Raw genomic sequence first — 19,663 nt, 5'->3', positions numbered from 1 at the left:
AAGGGACAGTGGAGAAAAGAGTGGGGCCATCACAGACTCTCCCCTCAGTGCTCTACAATTCCTACACTCAGACCCAGAGACTATGGGAAGTGCTGGCTTTGTCTCCTTACCTCCACTTTCGATGAGGATATCAAACAGATCGTCCATCTGCTGGCTGGAACAGCCGTTCTCCTGGGGAGAGCGAGTGCAGAATTAACTTCCTATTTACCAGGTGAGCTTCCACCTCCAGCAACACCCTTGGCTGCTGGCTCTCCTCCCTCACTCCAGAAATGGGGCTGTTATTTACCAAGAATGAGCACACAGAGCATGGCACCAGAGTTTCCATAACCCCAGGCCGTTACTGGCTGGGAAAGTACGATCAGCAATTGGCAGCAAGCAGCTTGGGATTTTTACCTGCAGTTTAGAGTCTGCCCTAAACCCTCCAGAAGGAATTTTAACTAGGAAGGTGCAGTTACATCTCCATTCCCTATCCCTGGAAACTACGCAGATTTACAATGGCAGCTTTTCATCTGCTCTCCAAGGAAACCAGGGAGAACAACGGATCTCACCTGGGCCTTTGGCTGTTGTTTCACAGCCTCTTCATAGCCTGATGGTGGCTCTTTCACTGGGACCGAGGGAACAGGAAGAGCAGGTGAAGGAGTTCCAAAAAGCGGCGTGTGCTGTTGCTGCTCCAGGTCCATCTGGGATGGGGAAGGGGCAGCAGGAGAGCTGGGCTGTGATGAGGGCTGTTTAGAATGAAGGCAGAAGGGGTGATCAGGGAAAAGTCCACATCGACTCCTATCTCACAGCTGCTTTGAGAGACTATCATCATCACCCCTCCCTCTGCGAGTGCTGCACAGAGGTCTGCACGGCTCTACTCTCAGCAGTCTGCCTTCTTCCCTGGACTCTGTATGCCCTGGCTGTAGGGGTGGAAGACAGATTTCCCCTCCAACTCACAGCTGGAAATCTTTTGCTGATTTTTCTAATGCTAAAGCTGCCACACCACAAACCACCACCTCGCTGCTCCTGGATGGGGAGAGCCTCATCTGTCCGAGTGGGGAAGTCCTCTACCACTTCAGAGACAGAGGGCACTTCCCTTGTGTGTTCTGCCTACTCTGTGCAATATATCCAGGGCCTGTCTTTTACCCACATCCCCCTGCAGTGCCTGCTTTGGGGACACAAGCCAGCCTCACTAGGCAGCAAGTTTCACAGCCCCGATGGTGGGCGGAGAGCACCAGAGCACTCAGCAGCACCAGAGCTCCAAAGGAAACCCCAAGGGCTGCAGGAAGCGGTGCTTGTGACTCAGCTTTACCAGATGAATCAGCACCTAACTGCCCATAAGAAAAGTTCAAACAAGGATCAGGCTTTTGCCTCTACAGCAGCTATGCATGACCCACACTGAAACTTCCACCCCTGGAGCAGTGATCCCTGGGTAGCTGCTGAATGCCCCTTCCAGCATTTGTAAGTGTTGATGCCCTTCCCCATCCTGTTTTCCCGGGAAAATTGTTCATCTGTTCTGTGACCCACAGGTAGAGGAGCGACACCAGGCCCCAGCCGGCAGAGCTGGTCTAGGGTCCACTCTCTTCCTGAGTGGGGTTGGAAACCATCACTGTGACACAGGCCATGGGGACGTGCTGGGAAGGTACCTTTTTTGACACAGCAGGTGGGCTGGTTTTGCCAAAAGCACCAATTTTTATGGACTGTTTGTGGAAACCATCGGATAAGAAAGGCTGCAGGTTTGGAGGTGCCAAGAAAGAAAACACGGTGTGGGGCAGCTGCCCCATAACCACCTGCAAACCTGGCTTCTGACCTTGCAGAGAGGCAAAAGGATTGTGAGAGTCCCACAGATGCCTCTGCAGCACACGGGCTAAGGGACTCTGAGGAAAACAAGTGCCTTCATTTACCTTCTGCACTTTCTTAAAGGTCTCAAAGCAAACGAAGGCACTGACCCCTTGCAAAGTAGATATCTCACTCTGACTACACTAGAAATGACTCCTGTCTTCAAGTCCTTTCCAGGAACCGAGTCAGAAGTGATCCTCCAAGCTCTAAAAACTCTTCATAATCTTTCTGTATCTTATCCTAATTACATGTCAGGGAGACAGCTAAGCAGGCTAGAAAGGGAGGAGGTGCACAGCAGATCCTCTTTACAGCTATCACCTGAAGAAGGGGTAAAGTCTGAGGTGCTCTCTTTCCTGAAGCAGCATTGCACTTCACAGAGAAGTAATTAACAGGCACGCTCAAGGTACGAGAATGGAAATCACAGCACGCTCAGCAGTATCAGAAGGTAAAAGGGATGTGAGCTCATACAGCACCTTCAGCAGCAGACACACTGCCCACATCACCCTCTCTCCATGCAGCAGCCACCTTTTCAGTTCAGCTGCGCTCTTTCAGGAGTAAGGGACATCTCTGTAAACCAAGGCTGCCCACCCTGGCCTCTCCTTGTTTTTAATCCACTAACGATGCTTGTTTAAAACACCCACTGGTATCTGCCCTTGTGTTACAAATCCTGGCAGCAGGCAAACACAAACAAGGAAAAAAGTGAGCAGACAGCAAACTACCTTGGATTGGTTTAGTCCTCTGGGCTGCTGCTGCTGCTGCTGGGGGCTGCTGGGGGGTGCTTGCAGGTGGCTGACACTGCGCTTGGCTGGGAGTTTTAGCAGGCGATGATTGTACTCTCTGAAAAGGAAAGTGTATCCATAACAAGTTATTCCCCAGGCCCGTCAGGGAGCAGGGCTTTTGTTTCTTAAAGGATTTATAAAGTTTGTTTTTCCCCACTCTTTATTCTTTAGGAAATTCAGTCAATCGTTGTTTCACGGAGCAGAGAAATCAGACTGGGGTGTGATTCAGGCTCCTAAAAGAGGAGGTAGTACCAGTCTAAATCCCTGGGCTACCCATGATGTGCCTTCAGGGCTGACAGACCTGACACAAGACCTGTGCCCTTCTGGAGCAGCAGCTGGAGTTCAGGTGAGATATTCTGGGGTGTCAAGGGTGACAATGGATGCTGGTATTTAGACAGCTGCCTGGCATCTCACCTGCTACACAGCAAACATAGCCTGCTCAGGGCCCATCCCTGATGGCACACACTGCTATTTGCTCTGCAGAAAGTGCAAGAAATGTACCAGCAAAGAATGAAAATCTCCTCTGATGTCATGGAAGATGTCGGGGTTTGACTTATGCTATAAAACCTGGGCATATTTATCCCTTCCTGGAAGAAACGCTTGGAACACTTCTGTTAAGTGGTGAGCTCATGCCAGCAGGGGAACAGTAAATCATCTCTGATGAAAGACTCTGTTAACACCGAAATACTGACACGCATTAAAAGAAAAAGCAGCCAAAAGGCAAACTGTCTGCTTCCAGGGTCTGATTTCGGCTCTTGGTAGATAAGGTGACCCATCTATCACTCCAACTACGATCTCTACAGTAAAGGACAAGAGGTGAAATACACTCTGCTTCTTTTACTACCATGGGCGTAGTTGTTCTTTCAAAAAGTAGTGAACTGTGGCAGCAAACCCTGTCATCCAAGCCCGAGATCCTGCCTGACAAAAGGCAGAACCATGTGTTTGGAAGAATGCTGAACAGCCTGTGATGCACATAGCCAATCGTGCATTGCTGTACACAGCTCATTGTCAAATTCCACTCTTTTTTGCTGAAGATCTGCTTACACTGCTCTGTTTTACAAAGCCACTATCTACTGGCCACCATAGCAAGCAACTCAGCCCTTTCAGTATTTACTGCAATGAATTTCCACCCCGTTAAGTCATCCTACGGTAACCTCAGCCACAGGAGTGGGAAGAGGAGAGAGGAATCCAGCTGCCCACAGGAGTGATGGGATCTGACCCTTGCGTACCTGCAAGGCCGGGCAGCTGCTCCCTGCCTTCCCGTGGGGCGAGAGGCCCTGCCTCTCGGCGCTCTGCTTGGTCACGGTGAGGACGATGTGGGTCCCTGTGGAGTCAGTGATGAGGGTGGGGGGAGGGGTGCCCTTGATGAGGTCGCTCAGGGCGCTCCCTTGCTGGCCAAGGAAAAGCCGCGGGCTGTGGGACTGGCACGACGGCTCTGCTTCCGCGGCTGGCACCTCCTGCTTCACCGTCACGGCTTTCTTTGGCACTGGGCTTGGATTCGAAGTGTCCATTTGGCTAGCGGGTGGTGCAGGGCTGAATTGGTCTGTTTGGCCACTGGATTGCTTCGCAGACTGGCAACTCAGGAAACCGTTTTCACTCTTGACCTGGATGCCAAATGCTCCCGGGTTGGAGGCGAGGGCTGTTCCTTCTCCCGCAGCCGTTGGGGCCAGTTGTGACTGCTGAGAGCGCTTCTCCTGCTCCAGCTGTAGCCTAAGCATCTCAACCAACTGCTGCTTCTGTTTCAGCATGCGGGTGAGTTCCTCGATTTGCTTGTCCTTCTCCTGCAGCATCTGGTCTTTGTCCCTAACTTCTGCATCTCTGCCGTTACCAGTGCTACACCGCTCCGACCTGGGTGCTGCATTTATGCTGCAGGAGGCAGACTTGGTGCTTTCTTCCTTCACCAGGAACTGCACTGGAGATGTCTGCAAGGTGAGCTGGGTCAGGGGTGAGGTCACCATCTCTCCAAAGGTATCTCCAGTGCCCGAGTTCTCATCCCCTGTGCTCATTTGTGAGCGCTCAGAAGGAGTTGGAGAAACAGGAGGAGTCGAGCCTGTGCTGCCAAACTTCATCACGCTGCCACCTGTGACTGTGGCCACAACTACTTCTGCTGGTGCGATGCCAGTGGTGACAAGGGCTGGCCCTGTGCTCAGCCTGGCAGCTGGGAAGGCTACCACCACTTCGGCAGCTTTTGTGAGGACAGCTGCTGTGCTGGATTTGGGAGCGGAGGTTGTTTGGCTGGCTGTACCGTTCTGCTCTTGGTAAGCTCTGAGACGCTCAATCAGGTCCGTCTTTGTGCCTGAGACAGGCAAGGCCCTCAACTTCAGCTCTTGCTTCAGCTCTGCTACCTGATGCGGGGGGACAAAGAGTGCAACGTTAAGAGAACACACACTCCTAACCTAACAACCATCAGCAGCTACCAGAGCCATGAGACAAAGGACTAAACTGATCCTCCTGGAGACCACCAAACCTGCACCTCGGGTACAGGCTGCAGGGTAGCAATCTCAGCCGCTCTCACTAACACCTGTCAGTCCACCTCAGCCTGCTCTGGAGCAGCAACATCATTCAGTACTCCCTGCTGACAGTGGCAAAAAAGGGGCTGTGCAGCTTCACAGGGTATTTACCTTCATCTCATCCAGGTTGGCAGGGAGAGGGCCAGGCTTGCCCACCGCAGCATTACTGTTTTGTCTCATCAACCCACTGGAACCAGAGGACCCTGAAGATGCATTGCTGACTGTGGCAGAGAGATTGCGCACAGCAGGGGCACTGGCACCGCTCTGCTGCTCCCCTGGAGGCCTACAGGAAAATAAAAGACACGGACATCAAAACCAAGGTGGAAAGGCACTGGAGGCCCTCAGTGTCAGCAATCATATACGTTCAGAAACATCTGGGTCACTAGTGCAGCCCTAGACATTAAAGCACACTGAAGCCTTCACCTATATCCATGCTCCTTCCTGTGCCAACCAATTCACTTCAACTACTTTTGTCCGATTCATGTGGCACTTGCCCTTTTTGAGGCCCACTGTAACCTACAAGACTGAGTGTGTTACACCCGGTGGCCGCAGCTCACACCCAAAACATCACATTTCTGGCAACAGTACTGGGGAACCAAGTCCTTCCTAAGGGAGCTGCCACTGCGGACCCGTACTTTGGTGGGGCTGGCAGGATCGTCTGATAGTTGTAGTGCTGCTGCTGCTGGTTGAGGATCTGAAGCTGGAGAAAGAGCTGCTGCTGCTGCAGTATTTTGGCATAGGATGAATCCATGGGAGGAGCTCCCTTGTCCTGCTTTTGGTCCGGGGGAATATACTGATGATATTTAAGCTTCTTGACTTTCGGCTTCAACTCCTTGGCTTTTTTACTGCGCTGAGACTTCTCACTAGCAGACTTGGGCTGGCTTTGCTATTTAGAAGAAAAGGAGGAAGCAAGTAAGCGTGGAAACACTGATATAACATAACACCCCATGTAAACCAGAACACACACTGGGATTTTCATTTTGAAATTCTCCAGTTTGTTGGCCTGAGGGTCTTTCCATACTTCTCTAACTCAGGCAACATTGTAGACACAGCACTGGCAGCAGCTTACACTGCACCGTAACGCAGATCACCTTTCCCAGCACACCAGATCATCTGCTCATCCAGTGCAGACTCACTGACTCTAATTAGGGATAATACAGACTGATTCAAAACATTTTGCATTCAGCACCCATTTTATAGAAGATGAATACATCACGGAGCAGAAAACCTTATTAAATATGTTACAACTAGCGTCAGAGGAATACACTAGTGAGAAGTAAGTTTCCTTCCTTTGCATCTGTTAATCCAGTACTTCCAACTCCAAACCTGCTTCAGAGTAACCACCTTATCTTCCTTTAGACTACAACAATGAAGAAATCAGCCAAAATAGTACCTTAATGAGTGTTGGTGGGGGCTTGGCAGCAGTAAGAGCCACTCCATTGGTAAGACTAGGGGGCAGAAGAGGTGGAGGTGGCAGAGGCGGGGGTGGCTGCTCAGGTAGAAAAAGAGTTTCACTGGAGTCTGCACTAATCTGCAACTGGGATGAACCCTGCAGGGACAGAAAAAGGCATAATGAGTACACTTATGAGGAGGGAAATAGATTAACAGAGTTCAGGAAGTGTCCACTTAGAGGGAAGGAGCACAGGCTTCAGATCATTAATCAGACTCCTTTAACCCACTGCTTCAGTTGTCCCTGAGAAGCAGCACAACTTCCTAGGTCAGAAAAGGAACCAAAATCCCACACCTGTATCTCCCAGTTTTGCCTGCCAGAATCAGTTGCAGAGTGGCTGTATCACCAAGCAATGACTGTCCCCTTCTCCACCTGACACCATGACAATGAATAGGCAGAGCATGTCACTAACACCACAGGGAGCCAAGACCCCATGTGAAATCTCACAGACTATACCTTTTAAGGATCCCTCAGTCTCACTTTTTAGGATCCTCAGCAGTGAAGCTCCAGGGCACTGGAGGAGGCCTCCACATTCTCACCTGAGCTAGTGATGTGCCAGTGGTGCTAGGGAGAGGCTCACAAATCCGAGAGTCCATCGGTGATGGGACAGACCCTTGGGACTCATGGCTGGCTGGCTGTTCTGGGGAGAGGGCATCACTGCTGTCCTCATCAAAGGAGGAATTGTCTGCAACCTTTGGGTAGTTCACCTGTCCAACTGAAAACACAAACATCAACATGTCTGTAAAGCAGAACAAGAAATTACTTCACTTGACACTAGATGTTTCACAAAGACAGTGATGTGATGGAGAGAGCTGTGCCTAAAGCACCAACTGAACACAAGAGAACAGAGCCCAAACTGGATCAGGTTTAAGTGTTTACATTCACCTCTGCTACCAGTAGAATAAAATGATGCAGAGACTGGGGGGAACCACTTCCCTTGCTTCTTAGCCAGACAAGATCACTAAGTATAAGAAGAGACACTTAACTCTGCCCAAACCCAGCTCTGTGGCATGGCTTATTTCATTATCAACTGGCACCAAAGAAGAAGACGGTCAGACAGTGTAAGGTTGAGTTATGGTTTCTCTGGTGTTCATCCTGTGTGGGGGAAGGTATAATCTCTCTTGGATTCTTCTGTCTTGGAAGACAGAATCCCCAGTTGTCCTCTAGTCTTACAAGTAAAAAGGGCTATGGATTAAGCGGTGATGTTCCTGACTGCTATTAACATTTCTGTCTATCTACATGCCCAGTAGATAAATTCACATGAGTGTACATGTGTAATGTACCAATGTTTTTTAGACTACATTTTCTCAAATTAATCCTGTTAAGAAGGAAAATACTGTCATTTGCACCTTGTTTAAAAGCAACAGAAATCCAGAGATGTACTTTGCTTAGACAGAAGGAAGCCACATCTCCTATTATCCAGTTCACAAGCTCACCCTCCCTCAACTACTTCTTATTCAATAGTGAAGCCATGCTCTCCCACAACACTGCCCTCTTCCTTTTTTATGAAAAGTATTCCGTCTTGCTCACAGTTGTGTCCCATTTGTCTTTAAAGTAGCTGTGCATGTTTGAGGGAATGAATAACCACAGACACACAGACTGCTCAGTCTGGGGAGACGGGAAAGAGCACTGCTGAGGCAGTGGGAAGGCTATTCCTCAGCATTCCTTTCAGCCCTTGGAATGGCACTGGCATGATTTACATCTGTTCTGGTTTATTTTTAAAGGGTTTGAATCCTCTGAAGTTTTTAAGTTCACAGACATCTTTTGTTTCATCACACCTGTTTATATCCTGTCTCCTCTCGCTGATCTGAGTAAGTCATCGGGTTCTCCCTGACCAAGGTTGTTGGCATGTTACAGGGAGAGAGATTTTTAAGGAGAGAATCTAGAGAATTCAATCTTCAACATTCTTTCAGGTCTTTAGGGTATACAGTTCCTTTGACATTATTCCGGGACGTCCACACTCCCTATAATTTAATGTTTCTGTAGCACTATCTGGGCCAGAGGGAGTTCTGCTTTTCAGAATCCTTGGGGCTGAAAGCCCATGATTCTGAGACAGGAAAACAAGACCAGCCATGGGATTGCACTCTCTTAGACAGGCAGGTGAACTGACAGTTAATCACAGCCACCTGTGGGAAATGCCCTCAACGCAGATCCTCCTCTCGCCTTACCAATAATAGCTTCCTTCAGGCTCGATTCCACAGGCAAGATGTTCTTCTCCACCAGCTCCATGGGGCCTGGCCTCTGCGCTATCTTCTCATTAAGGTCATCTGCCAGTCTGGCTCTCTTCAGCTTCAGCTGCTTAGCCTGCAAGGAGGGTTCAGCTGAGGTCTCTGTTTGGGGGAAAGTAAATAAAATGGCATAAATCCAGCAACGGTCAACCCATGCCCTTCAGCAGTATTTTAATTCTATTCAGAAAGGTAACTGTAGATAACAGTAGGTAACTGTACAGAAAAACAGTTGCAGATAACAATGGATAACTATGCACTATAAAGACACACTAGATACTATGTATATTTAAGTTATGAGGATTACTACAGTAGCCCTTGTGACTCTAAAATAAGACAACTTTACTGTTCTCAAAGTGATGCCACCCAATTCTCGTTCATCTTTTCCTTTCTGTTTGTGTCCAAAGCTGTGGTGCTCAGCAGCAGCACAGCACTCCCTCTCTTCCTAAATAAATCAAATCTGCCTCACTTCCTCCTGGATGTTTTACAGAATGTTTTAGCTTAGTAGAAGAGCAATCCATGGTCATTCTATTTCATTGTTGCTCAGCTACACAAAACTGCACAATTTGAATTCACATCCTGATTCTTCTCAGAATAATCTCCAAGCAAGCAGAGTTGAATCCCTCCCAAGGAATCATGCAACAGGCATGATCTTCTTGCCCGCTCCCAAGTGAAAGGAAGACTTGGGAGTCACAATAGAAAAGCTGTTAAAAAAGTAATTATGATGAAGTTTATTGTCCATGTTTTCATGTCCAGCACGTGCCGTACCTTCCAGAATGTGCATCCTCACCAGCTCTGATCTCTCTGGCCGGGACCGGATTTTTCGTTTCAGATAGTCCTCTGTCTGTAGCAAAAACAGACAAGCAAGAACCAATTTCAGTTGATCAGACACAGGAATGAGGTAATCATGAACGGCACAAAGAGAGAAACAACCACCTTTAGTTGTTACTGAGATCTAAATAAACACAGAACAGAGAAGGGGCCTATCTCCTGTGCCAGAGCACTGAGACAATGAGCTTCTTCTATAGATGACCCTCTACTGTAATCACCTCAGTCTAACTGCACAACACTGCTCCACAGAACAGAAACTGGAAAGGACTTCCTCAAGAGCTGGAGTCCTCTTTCCCCCTTTTATGCACCACCACTGACTTGTGTCAGGGTGAAATTCATGACATTTCTTTTACATTAAAGATAAATCCATTGGTTCCATTGTTCACAGCAAACTCTTTCATGTACTGCTGGCATTCAGGACTGGCTTGTGGTTTGGTCACACTCTTCAGTTGTTTAAAGATATGTTATTTGTTAAGCTCAAGACCCCATGCAGCCCCTTGGTGGGCAGAACCTAAATACTATGACAAGATGCATTTCACTTCCAGAGCTGCCTTTAGGTCTGTCTTTGGAGCATGAACTACAGAGCAATGTACAGAGATGACCCTGATGGGCTGAACATGTTACCCTTTACACAGCCCAGGGATGGGAAGCTGGAGGCAGTGGGTAACAGACTGGGAAGTACTGGCCATCAGGATGGGCCTTCAGAGAAAATAAATATTAAAGTCAGTCAGAAAACTGCACCACAATCGGTCAACTGCCCACACCAAGATACTGACTTAATAAGAATGTTTCAGGAAAAAAGAGGAGAAATAAGCAAAAGCCTTTGGGTGACTGGTCTTAATGCAAAGTCCCCTGTTCTAATCCTTCCACTGTTTAAAGGGCTAATACTCCCTTACAGGTCTTAATCGCAGCTGTTCTTTTTTTTAATTATGTTGCTTTCACTTTTAAAACAAAACTTAGCCTTGTAGTCATAACAGGTTTCATTCTGCTGGAGGCTAATCAGAAAAAAAAATATCCCCAGAGGCCTTTTGAGGAACAGAAATCATCAAGAAACCCCCTAGTTAGCAAAGGTGCTGTATGAAGTGTGTTGCCTGGCTTCCTCTTTCTGTAGAGCCAGAAATCTCTGTAATTTCAGCGTCACAAGATTTTGGAGGGATCCTCTCTGTTAAATTTTCAATTTCTAATGTCCCAGATACACAACTGCATGTGCAGGTAACAGAAAAGGTTTCCTCCAAGGTAGAATTGAGCTCAACATGGTAAGAGCACTTAAGGGCAAAACAGATACCATAAAATCAGAAATGTAAAGTGTACGGACAGTGGGGAAGAAGAATATCAGTGACTTCCAGAAAGAAAACTCCAGGGAAAATCCAGGCATCGTATTCAATTGGTTTTAGGCACAACCAGTTCACTGAGGATTAACCACCACCACATGTAAGCCACAGAATATCCCATCCAGTACCTCTGACTATGTAGTGCTGTGTTACATCCACAATATGAACAATTCCCTTCTGCATCTCATTAACAGCTACTGGATGCCCAAAACACGAGACATACTATTCCTGACTTGCCCAAAACATTGAAGATTATATTGCCTCTTACCCTGGCCCGCTCCAAACTCCTTCTTTGTTCATGAAATGCAGCTGGACTTTTCAGAGCTGTTGAGAGGGAAAACATTTGGAGAATGAATTAGAATGATGGAAGTTCTCTCACTTCACAACCCTTCAGGCAAAGTAAGTTAACAAATACACCACAGCAACTGCCTCCTGCATCTTCCAACACACCGGACCAGATGTCCAGCTGGTATAAAGCAATGTCAATTGACATCCTCCGTTTGACAGCACAAGAGATACAGGAACTGACCTGAAGATTCTGTGGGCTGCTGGAGAGTCTAATACAGGCACACTTCTAATCGAACAAACCATTGTTCACAAAGTTGGGTCCAAGAACATGAGTCAAAACCAGCCCCTCAACAAAAGTCTTTTACAAGCTTCAACAGAGAGTAAGAGATCCAGGACCCTTAAGAGGGTCCTTAAGAGAATGGTTCTGAAACACTGAAGAGATACATGAAATGGTTGGAAGGGTGGAGTACGATCCTAATGAACTGTAAATCCTCTTTGCTATCTTTTGATGTCAAAGGAAGCTCCAAGTCTTCCTTAAGCTGCACCTGTGTTTTGCATACATGGAAGGGCTGGCTGCAAATTCTGCAGGTCCACAGGACATATATATTGCTCCATGTAAGAGAAACTATTGTTGAGAACAGGAATGCTTGGACAGGAAAGCACATCTGTCTGCTGACAGAAAGCCACAACTTGAAGAATTAACAGCAGCTCTCCATATAACAGACCTTCTCGCCCCCTCGGGCCCTGTATAAAACCAGAGCCAAAATGGATCATGTTTTAAGAAACTGATCCTCTGCTGTCCAGGACCGCACTAACCCTGGAGGAATCTCTCACTCTGCCTGGCTCCTCTGGAGCACACAAACCTCACGTCCCACAGTAAGACCAGAGAAAGACGGTGACAACAGTAAGTGTCACTAGCTCCTCACAGTTTCCCTGAAGCTGCAAGTAGCTTGGGTTGTTTTAAACAATCACCTTGTGGCTTGTATGGAGAAGTAGCTGAAAGGGGCATAATAATTTCTTTTCCTATTTCCAAAATATATTTTAAACTGCTGGAATTACCATCAAGCTAAACTGAAAAGTCAAAGACCTTTAGCTTTAAAGATAAGTTGCAAGTCTTCTGAAGACAGAAAACTAAACTCATGCAGTTAGTAACTCCGAAGTATTGTGTCTAGGTCCTATGAAATATAATTTGCTCATGTTATTTTTAACTTAACACCAATGATTAAATATTTCTCAAACGTAACTTCATAATGAAATCTCAAAAGACTATTCAAAAATAAAAGCCCTTGCATAAATGAAAGGTAAGAAAATACTTCTAATGCAAGTGTAGCCTTCCCAATTCTTTCCTACAGAATGAAATGGAGTAGCCACAGACAAGGTGTTAGGACACACATTCCGTGAAATACAGACAGAGTCCCTCTAGTTCACATAAATGGGCTAAAAAGTAGAATTTGGTCCAAAAGGCAGGAATTCTGAACACACCACAGCATCATAGATGGAATTCAGACTACAGAAGTGAATGAAGAATAATCTGTAGAATAAATTAACAACAACTGAAAGCTAACTATAGTAAGTATACAGACTCCTACAACAACGGGGCAAATAGTTCCTGTTCAGATTAGTTTCACACAATCTGGTTATGGATAGAAGTAAGCAGAGTACGTTGCACAAGCTGTGAAATGCACTTTGAGATAAACCAAAGAGATATGGTAGGGATATGGTTTCGCAGTAACTACAAAAATAATGCAAAAAACTTCACTGGCTTGCTGAGGCATCAACTAGGCTTCAGGCACAGCTGATGCAGGCAATGAGGCTTCCTGGGCAGTCTGGCCATCGCCCTTCAGCGAAGAGCAAGAAACAAATAATACTCTTTTCAAGTCGCATGAACTGCTTGTGAATATGCACAAGTGCTTGACCTTAAACACACTTTTCTTGCATTGTATGCATATCACAGAAGAGTGAAATAAAAGCTCAGGTACACTTGGGCAAATATTGCATGCAGTATATAAATCTGCATAAACATCGACCCTGGAGACAAGTGAAGCAGGGCTCATCTCGAGTCTTCAGGAGCTCTCTACCACCAGAATGTGCAGGCACGGCAGTAATTCTTTGCTCTGCTGGCAGTATGAGACAGCAGATGAACTTTAAGTGACATTTCCCTGACCACAGCTAATGGTCAGAAAAGTCAACTGCAGGAGTTCAGCTGGTGTCACAGGTAGTCCAGGAAAATTCTTGCAATACAAAAGAACAAAGGGAGCGAAGAATCCCTGAGCAGTAAAAAAGAAAAACCCTCCCCCAAAATACATGCACATTAAATAGTAAGTAATGCAGAGCTGCTACAGGAATAATCTTGTTAAAAAAAATTTCAGTCTGTCATGACTAGTCCTCTGGAAACGTGCACTGAGATGTAGCTCTCTGGACTGGCAACATGACAGGGGACTTCATATTCGAACTCTGAAAATGTCAAGAGGGCACAAATCCTTCACTGCTTCCCTCAGCAATCTAGGATAGGGCAGATATGTCAGAAGAGGGTGTCTACTGTAAAATCATACTCCATTTGAAGTGAACTAAGCCTTGCACATTTTTCTGGCTTTGAAATGACTGAGCAGCCCAGAGCTGTGGAGCAACTCAGTTAACTCTACTACAGCAAATGAAAGGAAAAATATAATCCATTGAAGAACTCAGAAGCAGTAAAGCTCTGGGTAAGCTCCAGAGTGCAGATATGCCCCTTTTCCAGCTCCTACCACTGCCCTTCCTGGCCATTTAGCACTGATTCCTGCAAAACTATTCCTGTCCCCCATAACTTGTCTGACTTGCTCACCAGAGTGCTGCTTTATCCATTCTACCCAAAATTACCCATTAAAGCCATATCAGCTATTCTGGCTCATTCTGACAGCGCACATAAATGAGTGGCTGAGCTGGTGGAGCAGAAGCTTTGCTAACCAGGTGGGCACGGGGCAGCATTTTATCACTGAGACAGGATACATGTCGATAGCCCTTGGTACCTGAAGGAGCAGATACAACCACAGATGGTTAGGGAGGACGAAACTCCAGTCACCTGGTGCTTTCTGACTGCTCAGGCTGGATAAAATATCCTAAACTATTCCTTACAGTAGTTTGTCTAACCTGTTCCTGGGAGACCTCTCACGAAAAATGCAATATTATTGCAGAGAATTATGCTGGTGCATAGATGTCCTTACTATTTAAAAACCTTCTGAATGTCTAACTTGCATTTCCCTTCCTACCGTTTATTCTCTGCCTTACCCACAATCGTTACAGAGAACAATTTATTATTTTCCTCCTTGCATCTATCCCTAGATATCTGAAAACTTTGGTTCTCCTACAATCTTCCATTATATAAAATTACCAAAGCCAGTTGATTCAGCCTTCCCTTACAGATAACACTATCGAGACCTTTGCTTGTTTACTCTCTTTTGGACTTCCATTTGATCTGCATTTTTTTTGAAGTATAGTGTCCAGAACTGGGTGAGTATTCCAGCCTAGACTTTATCAGCTTTTATAGAGTTAAATGATTATTAAATAACACTTCTCAGTTATATGTCCCAGCCAGTTTGCCTTTTGTTTGGATACATAAAATGCATAACGTTCACTTGTGCTTCTTTCACAAACTGTGAAAGGTCTCCAATTCTATTCTGCAGAGCTGCTACCTAGTGAGCCATTCTCCATCCTCAATTCATGCCACTGACTAAGGATCACAAAATGTAGACAGTCTGCCCTTTTCTTTGGTTTCATCCCATATCCATTCTTGGCTTCTCCAAATACTGTGAGTCCCAATCCTGTCTTCCTCCCACCCTACTAACCTGCAAGCTTAATAAACACGCAGACTGTTCCCTCATTTGCGTCAAATTACTGAAAATCTTGAATCATGTCAAACACTGATCTTCTCCCTTCCCACCCCACCCAAAAGCCCAGCACAGCACACCCACCCACTCTGACACCAAGCCTTTATTCCAGTACTGTTCCCTCACCAGTTGCATAGGCAGCTTCAAGTAGTCCCAGGTTGCTTCCAAGAACATCAGGCAAGCCTGTCTCAAGCACCTTACTAAATCCAAGAAGTGCAAAAACATATTTAACACCCTGACTTCCCTGGGAGGCAGTTCAACAAATATTTAGTCTGCTGGCAGGTCCAGCTTAAGTAATGATCTATTTTTCTCCCCTTTCCCACGTTCCACATGTTTCTGCCTTGCCTTTGATGCTCCAACTGTACTTGTACTGCACAGGGAGCTCTACTACGGAACTACTGCCATAAAGTAACTCCAGTACCTCCTCATGGCACTTGCCCCTCCCTGGAATTACCTTGGTTTGAATCCTTGATCCAACTAACTAGCTAACTTCGAGTGAGCCCCTGATGAGAACAGAGTGCTGCCAGCGGACTCGATGATCTCTGAGGTCTTTTCCAACATAGTTGATTCTGTCAAAAAACCCACCAAACTTGTCAAACTACAACTGTAGTATTAGCTGTTGAGGTTTTGTTTCCCATTCTATGCAGAAAAGAAATAGTTGAGAATGCAGAAGTAGCTTCTGCAATGCCCAATTTCAGTCAGGTGTACCTCCTGTCTGCCTTTCTGGTTTTGTTTCTACATGATATGTACGCGGTGTTTTAATCAGTAGCAAACTGCAGTTACACTTCTGCCCTCGTTCCTGTACCTAGGTCTGGGACAAAGCACGTTAGCCCTCGGTTATGCTGACAAAACCGTTTGTGGACTCAGATCACAGTTGTTTTGAAAGAGTTATTTTAACCTGGACTGGTATGCTGGTGTACAGCACGGCTCCACAAATAATAGTGTCAGCAAAGCTGGGCACAACTGCCCTGCCAGACCAAGTCAGAAATGAGAGGCTGGGTTTAAGGCCAGCACTGCAGCAGGAGCCCCCACGCTGCTGAACCACAGCCCCTACGTCTTCAAATCGTCCCACCTTCCACAGGAGAACAGCCTGGTTTTACAGATGGCCGAACAAGCACTGAAACTGGCTCAGTGACAGCAGGGACAGTAGCATCACCAACGGGGTTTGGGACAGCACAGTCCAGCGGGTGCCCTTCACTGAGTTGTACATACCTTTGTCCCACTTGGACAACTGTCTGGCAGTTTGCAACATCTGCTGTCAGGAGGATGAGCTTTATCCCTCACCTTTAGATGATTGACAGCAGGACATGATTTTCCTACTACAGACAGGCTAGCTAGCAAGAATCTCCTGAAATTCCAACCACATACAGCCTATTTTTTTAGTCTCTCTGCTGCTTGTTGTGGAGCATTTTGATGTTGCATCTCTAGAATTCCTGAAGCATTAGTATCTTTGTGGTCACACCCTTAGCTACCACGAGAAATCTCTCTGCAGATCAATGATGCAACTGTTTTGTGCCTCCACCCTGCTTCAAAAATGTTGCAGCTATACATTGCAACAACTGCCCTTCCATCTGACACCCCCCAAAGCTAAGCACAGCACACAAGACCATCTACACTGACGCCCACCTTTCCATACAAAGCGCAGAGACGGAAGTTGCTGATCTTTGCTTCAAAGCAATGTATCAATTCCTACGAAACTGGGTCCAAAACTGCAATGCACGATTTCAGTGTTCCCTCAGTCCAAGCCACATTTTGAAGATGGCAAAGTGTGAATGAAACACAGAATCATAAAATGGTTTGGGTTGGAAGGGACCTGCCTTAGAGGTCACCTCGTTCAACCCCCTGCCATGGGCAGAGATACCTTCCACTAGACCAGGTTGCTCAGAGCCCCATCCAGCCTGGCCTTGAGATACTGCTGCAAAGCACCAAACTGGTGCTGTTATAAACAGACTGAATCAAGGCCCAGGAATCAAACCCGAATCTCCAGTATAACAGCAGAGACAAAAACCTGGGCAAAATGGATCAAAACATTACTGTTCAGGATTTACTCTGCAGTGTACAAAAGCAGATTTTAGCTCTGCAAAGCTTTCAAACATATTCATATGCAGATCTTTGAGTTCCTGTTACCTAGTGTGAGAAATAAGTGGAATCAGAACTAGATCAAGACACTGAGAATGAAACAAAGCAGGGGAAGGGGAAGGCCGAGCTGCTGAGAAGAAGAGGTCAAAATATCCATACACCCTGCATTTACTTATGTAGCTGACAGAAGACATTGAGGTTTGAAAGGAACCAAATACAGGGAAGAAAGAAAGGCAAAAGGATCTACACAGATCCTCACAGCTCAAGTGTCTTGGGGGGAAAAGAGGCTGCAAAGCCTTCTGCAATCAGTAAGATCACTGCTCAAGGCTGTCAGATTTGTGGACTGACAGAGGAGAGGCAGCACGTGAGCTTTCCTTGGCCATAGTATCTAGCTCTTCATAGACAAGGAGGTGATATTTGAACTGCAAATCAGTTGGTAAGAAAACATGCAATGTTTGTAAAAAGGCTACAGCTAAATTCAGAATACTGAGCCAAATACTTTGCTCATCCGTTAGATCCATTCCTAAGGAAAAGGAAAAACCTTCCCTTGCTATGACAAAAGAGAAGCTTGTGTCACATCCAAACCCAACCTCAGACATGCTGATTTAATTCAGAATGGCAGAAGGCCTTCTGCTGCAGTTACTCACCCCTGCTCTCAACCAAATTCTGGTTTATCTCTCTTGTTTACTACGCTTTCGTAAAAAGATGAAATAAAGTGCTGCAAATAGGCTCGATGACTTCCTCTGTCGGTTCAGGGTGGGGCTCCCAACCCATAGCATTTGGTAAGAGACACAAACCTTGAACCACAGAGCAAGGCAGTTAGCACTTTCTTCCTCCCTTCACCTTCACCCCACCTCCAAAAAGCATTTCTCATAGCATGGAAGAAAAAGGTATTAAAAAACCAGGTCATGTACACAGAAGGGACTGTCATCTTGCTAGTGGGGCAGTAACAAAGAGCAGAATGCTGCAGAAATGTGAAAAGGGGCTGGGGAATACACAGCTGAGAGAAAAGAGATCTCCATCAGCATCCTTTTCTCCATTAGCAGCTCCAGAGAGTTTGACATCCAGTACACACATCTGATCATACTTGAGAATTCTTGCTGATATCATACCCCGACATTGGTAAGTGACCTTGGATTAAGGCTAAACTATGAGTATCAAGTTAAAAGATAGGAAAAGAAGCCACAACTGGTAAATTGTGATTATTCAAAATCCCAAAATACATAAACCCAGAAAATTAAAAATTAAGATTAACCTAAAAAAGCCAATCCAAATATATTTATGAAGGTAAGAAGCACATCTCTGGCACACAAACAAATGCAGCGTTGCCCTTCAGTGAACACCCTTCAATAACAATGTTACACTGATCAAAGAATTATGAGTGTTCCTAGTCCCAAACAGAAGAAATACTGGAGAAAGGTCCTTTCCCACGTTGTTACTGTTGCCAGCACTGCCAAAGCATGGTATTACAGCTATAGTGCTACAGCTTCACCAAGTCTTCCCTACTACTGAGCTACTCCAATTAACATACATAGAGACCTGGGCTGTTTTGGAACCAGAGTTGAAATCCTGCCTCCCTGACACCCTACATCATAGAGCCACCCCTTCTCGTGGATCAACACTCATGAGCCTGCAAAGTGTTCTGCCTCATGGAGCTGTTCTTCCCCAAAAAAGCCATTTTCCAGGTCCCTGAATTGGGCTCGCCCTGGCTGCACAAGCACATGCACAGGTGGAACTGTGGTACCCTGCCTCTGCCCAGCCTGCCATGGAAACACCAATGGCTGAGCTGCTCCCAACACCTGGAACAGACACCACTCCAGAGCCCACATCCAGCAAAACTGTCAGTAACTGTGTTAAGCAGTGTCTCCCTTATGATGCAGTTTAAGATTTTCATTAACTGTGTGAAAAGCCTGAAGTACAGTTTTGTCACAGTAAACATGAAATTATTGACAAAAAGGACTAAGATTTTTCAAGGCCCAACACTAAGTTATTTTAAAATCTAACAGATATGTGCAATTTCTCAGAAAGTTCATCCCCTTTAGGAGCAAGATGGAAATTGTCGCCCATGGTAACAGTTACCAGATCTGTGGGTGACTATGGCTACGGCTTTGTGTCAAAAAACATTTACAGCAATTACAGATAATGTATAACCTGCTTCGTCCATTGCCAGTAACTCCTGGCATTCAAAAGACATTCTAAAACACTGCAATGAAAAATAAAAAAGGTAAAAAGCTTCATTACAATTAGGATTATAACACGTCCAAACTGAAGAAGAAAAGGGAGACAAGGAACATCTACCAGAAAGCCTTTGATCAGTTTTCATGCCTGTTTCTTGGATGGATAATCAGCCTTTGCAAACCCTTCCGACAACTTTCTGGAGTGTTCAGGGTAAGGAAAGTGTGAGGCCACAAAAGGAGAGACCATTTCCAGCCAAAAAGTAAGAATTAATCTAAGATGACTGTGGGAATATGAAAGGAAAAAAACTGTAC

General features: G+C 46.0%; 1 protein-coding gene and 1 long non-coding RNA gene across 2 annotated transcripts in view; one reads left to right on the top strand and one right to left on the bottom strand.

Moving 5' to 3' along the window:
• MRTFA (myocardin related transcription factor A) overlaps positions 1–19,663 on the bottom strand; it is a 95,076-nt gene that overhangs the window by 4,224 nt on the left and 71,189 nt on the right. The window contains 12 exon segments of the mRNA XM_050323342.1: positions 111–171; positions 549–725; positions 2,538–2,579; positions 2,581–2,655; positions 3,827–4,942; positions 5,219–5,390; positions 5,743–5,993; positions 6,501–6,656; positions 7,097–7,272; positions 8,726–8,887; positions 9,551–9,626; positions 11,213–11,268. Coding sequence (XP_050179299.1) covers positions 111–171; positions 549–725; positions 2,538–2,579; positions 2,581–2,655; positions 3,827–4,942; positions 5,219–5,390; positions 5,743–5,993; positions 6,501–6,656; positions 7,097–7,272; positions 8,726–8,887; positions 9,551–9,626; positions 11,213–11,268 — 2,520 coding nt within the window.
• Positions 721–3,833, top strand: LOC126644254 (uncharacterized). Its single transcript, XR_007629895.1, has 3 exons — positions 721–1,440; positions 2,769–2,943; positions 3,081–3,833. It is a non-coding gene; the product is annotated as an uncharacterized LOC126644254 (long non-coding RNA).

The sequence above is a fragment of the Myiozetetes cayanensis genome, unplaced genomic scaffold, assembly GCF_022539395.1.
Source record: "Myiozetetes cayanensis isolate MyiCay16 unplaced genomic scaffold, myiCay2020 scf3, whole genome shotgun sequence".
NCBI lineage: Eukaryota > Metazoa > Chordata > Aves > Passeriformes > Tyrannidae > Myiozetetes > Myiozetetes cayanensis.
Note: the sequence above shows the minus strand (reverse complement) of the source record. Positions and strands in the feature narration are given on the sequence as shown.